This window comes from Brassica oleracea, chromosome C4, assembly GCF_000695525.1.
Source record: "Brassica oleracea var. oleracea cultivar TO1000 chromosome C4, BOL, whole genome shotgun sequence".
Classification (NCBI taxonomy): domain Eukaryota; kingdom Viridiplantae; phylum Streptophyta; class Magnoliopsida; order Brassicales; family Brassicaceae; genus Brassica; species Brassica oleracea.
The window spans coordinates 51,108,834-51,112,255 of record NC_027751.1 but is presented as its reverse complement, the minus strand read 5'-3'; the positions used below and the strand labels follow the sequence as shown (position 1 = coordinate 51,112,255).

The window sequence follows — 3,422 nt, the reverse complement described above, 5'->3', positions numbered from 1 at the left end:
ATTGTTGGTGGCCCGTCGTCCTTAGTGTCAGGGAGACGGGTGTCACATTGTTGTATGATGACACGTCGGGGGTGACACGCTGTCCTCCATATAGGAGGTGACGGGTGTCACAAGTCTATACTCAACAATGGACACTATACTCAACTTCACTTTTAAAGAACAATGGACACATGGTCACATATCATCAAAGCATCAACTGTGAGTATACAATGCATAACGTATCAATGAACTACTAGAAGAAAACAGAGAAAGAATCAAAACTTACGTAGTTATCTTCGAGCTTGAAAGGAACCCAATACCCACGACCACCTAACCGGATCACCTCCTCCTCAACCGAACCGAACGGAGGAGAAGTATCGATCTCAGCTCTCAAACCCACTCTCCTTATCCCGGGCACTTGAGAAACACTAACCGGGTCGAAATTCTGTGACCCGGTTTCATGGATCTCCACAGGATCCCGATGCTCCTCCTCTGCCATCTCCACCGCTACAACAGAGAGAAAGATGAATTGTTGTGGGATATAAAGAGAAGCACTTTCTCAGTAATCATCATAGCTATTGTACAGAGCAAAACAAAAGAGAGAGAGGGAAAGCTAAAAAAGAAAAAGAGCTTTTTTGAAGGTAACGAGTCGTTAGCTAGTCACACTAACACCACTCAGAAAGAGAGGGAAAGTAGATGATGACGTGGCTTATTTTCATTGGTTGTTTAGATTGACTGGTGTTTGGTAATAAAAAGTTCACGTGAGAACGGTTGTATGGGATAGTTGACTGATTACTTAATTTAGGCCGTTGATTGCGGAGGTAACGGAAAAGATATTGGGAATTGCAGTTCCCACTGTTTTTTTTTTAGCTTTACAAAAAGGTAAACTTTGGGCCGGCAGGGACCAATCAGTCCAACGACGACGTTTAGCCTGCCGACGGTCGTATACTAATGGGCTGTATGTAAGTGATAAGCCCATACTTTTCTTGTATTAACGAAAATATTACTTCATTTCTAAGTGTATTTAAGAAAAAATACTCCTCATTTTAGTGTTTAAATCTTCAAAACTCTTATATTTAAACCGAAACAAACAAAAATGTATTTTTAAATCGATAGTATCAACTCTTGACGACCTAAAACGTGAAAAACGGGTTAAAAATGTAAATATATAAAGGCACATCACATCGTCTAGCAAATGAGCAGAATAATTGTTATATTGATTTTAGGTACATATAATGATCACAACCACCATGTCTTTTTCTATGTTATGATTTTTATTTTATTTTTTTGGAGTCACTTCCGTAAATAGATTGAACATTACATCCATTATCTTATTTTGTCTGATCCCGTATCAACAATGAAAGTTTAGTAATGCGTAATACGACCATGATCAATGGCTGCAATCGAGTCGAAACGAACTCATTACAGCGTACGAACCCATTGATCTCAATATGGTTCAAGTTAAAGGTCCTTTTTGTTAATCTTATTTGTACCTAAGTTTTTATTTTATTATAAATAATTGCACAAAATGAGGCATGATGCTATTGTTGATTAGACATATTGATAGAGTTAAATAATGTCTAAAATACATAACAAGTCGTTACGAAGTCTATAATCTATAGCCTACACATCCTCTCAATAAGGACAACAAATATTGAGCCTACAACACCTAACCAAGTGCTCTCTTGAACCTATATCTAGCCGTCTATAAAACAAGTAATAACTACTATATCAGAACCGATTAAAATATGTTAGAAAGTGCCTAAACATTTTAGTTTTTGATCCTGGCCTGAACAATTGTCTAGACCGTTGCTTATAATAAACTTCTATCAGTTTATGCATGTCTACTTACACATTACGTGTAGAGTAACGTATATATGTAGGGGTTTTTGCCAAAACTAACTCACAACTTGATTTTAACCTCAAACTTATACCCAAACTTGAATCAAATGCAAAACTAACCTAAAAGCCTAGTGAAATTACAGCTCAGTCCCTTGTGACCAAACAAAAAAACAGAAGCCATTTTTACGAATATAGCCCTAGTAAATCGTCTGAGTCGTCTGAGATGTTGGAAGTCGTCTGGACGACTGAAGTGTAAGTCGTCTGGTACCGGTTTATTTTAAAAATAATTTATAAATCTTGTAAAAAAATATTTTGATGCGTGAAAAATAAAAATCAAGTAATTATAAACAGTTTTAAGTGATATAAATTAAGATATGATAAAATTGATTTGTTTTGAAGATAGATGAGTGGAAGTAGTGAATCATGAAATACTTTGGTTTAGGAGTTTGGCAAACATATGTTGTAGTATTGTATGTATTGTTAGGGTTAGATTTTGGAAAACTAAAATGTTTTTTTCAAAAATTAGTTTTCACCTATATGTGTTTATTTATGTGTATAGTAAACACTTTTCAAGTTTGATTTGATTTTATGAAGTCTTTAACTAGATAATTAAGTTTAGGGGTTATGTTTAAGGTGTGGACGACTTATATTTCAGTCGTCTGTTGAATAATTTACCTGGACGACGTATATTTCAGTCGTCCACATCGTACCGAACCTTTAATTTTACCAATGTACGTTTTAACCTAACCGGATCATTTTACTCGGACGACTTACATTTCAGTCGTCTGGTGAAGAAATTAAAACAGACGACTTACATGTAAGTCGTCCAAATATTCCCGCCTAAAATTTTTTAAAAAAAATATTTTCCCGCTTAAATAATTTAAACCAGACGACTTACTTGTAAGTCGTCTGGAAAATCTTCTATTTTAGTTTCCCGCTAAAAATATTTAATTTCCCGCTAAAAATATTAAACTCTTCTGGACGACTTACATGTAAGTCGTCTGTTTTAATTTCTTCACCAGACGACTGAAATGTAAGTCGTCCGAGTAAATTATTCAACAGACGACTGAAATATAAGTCGTCCACACCCTAAACATAACCCCTAAACTTAATTATCTAATTAAAGACTTCATAAAATCAAATCAAACTTGAAAAGTGTTTACTATACACATAAATAAACACATATAGGTGAAAACTAATTTTTGAAAAAAACATTTTAGTTTTCCAAAATCTAACCCTAACAATACATACAATACTACAACATATGTTTGCCAAACTCCTAAACCAAAGTATTTCATGATTCACTACTTCCACTCATCTATCTTCAAAACAAATCAATTTTATCATATCTTAATTTATATCACTTAAAACTGTTTATAATTACTTGATTTTTATTTTTCACGCATCAAAATATTTTTTTACAAGATTTATAAATTATTTTTAAAATAAACCGGTACCAGACGACTTACACTTCAGTCGTCCAGACGACTTCCAACATCTCAGACGACTCAGACGATTTACTAGGGCTATATTCATAAAAATGGCTTCTGTTTTTTTGTTTGGTCACAAGGGGCTGAGATGTAATTTCACTAGGCTTTTAG

General features: G+C 34.3%; 1 protein-coding gene across 1 annotated transcript in view; it reads right to left on the bottom strand.

Annotated features, from left to right (window-relative positions):
• The window catches only part of LOC106336838 (WEB family protein At2g40480), an 8,141-nt gene extending 7,575 nt beyond the window's left edge, over positions 1 to 566 (bottom strand). The window contains exon 1 of the mRNA XM_013775782.1: positions 266 to 566. Coding sequence (XP_013631236.1) covers positions 266 to 478 — 213 coding nt within the window. The 5' untranslated portion in view covers positions 479 to 566. The remainder of the gene's footprint in view (positions 1 to 265) is intronic.
• Between the last annotated feature and the right edge of the window lie 2,856 nt (positions 567 to 3,422).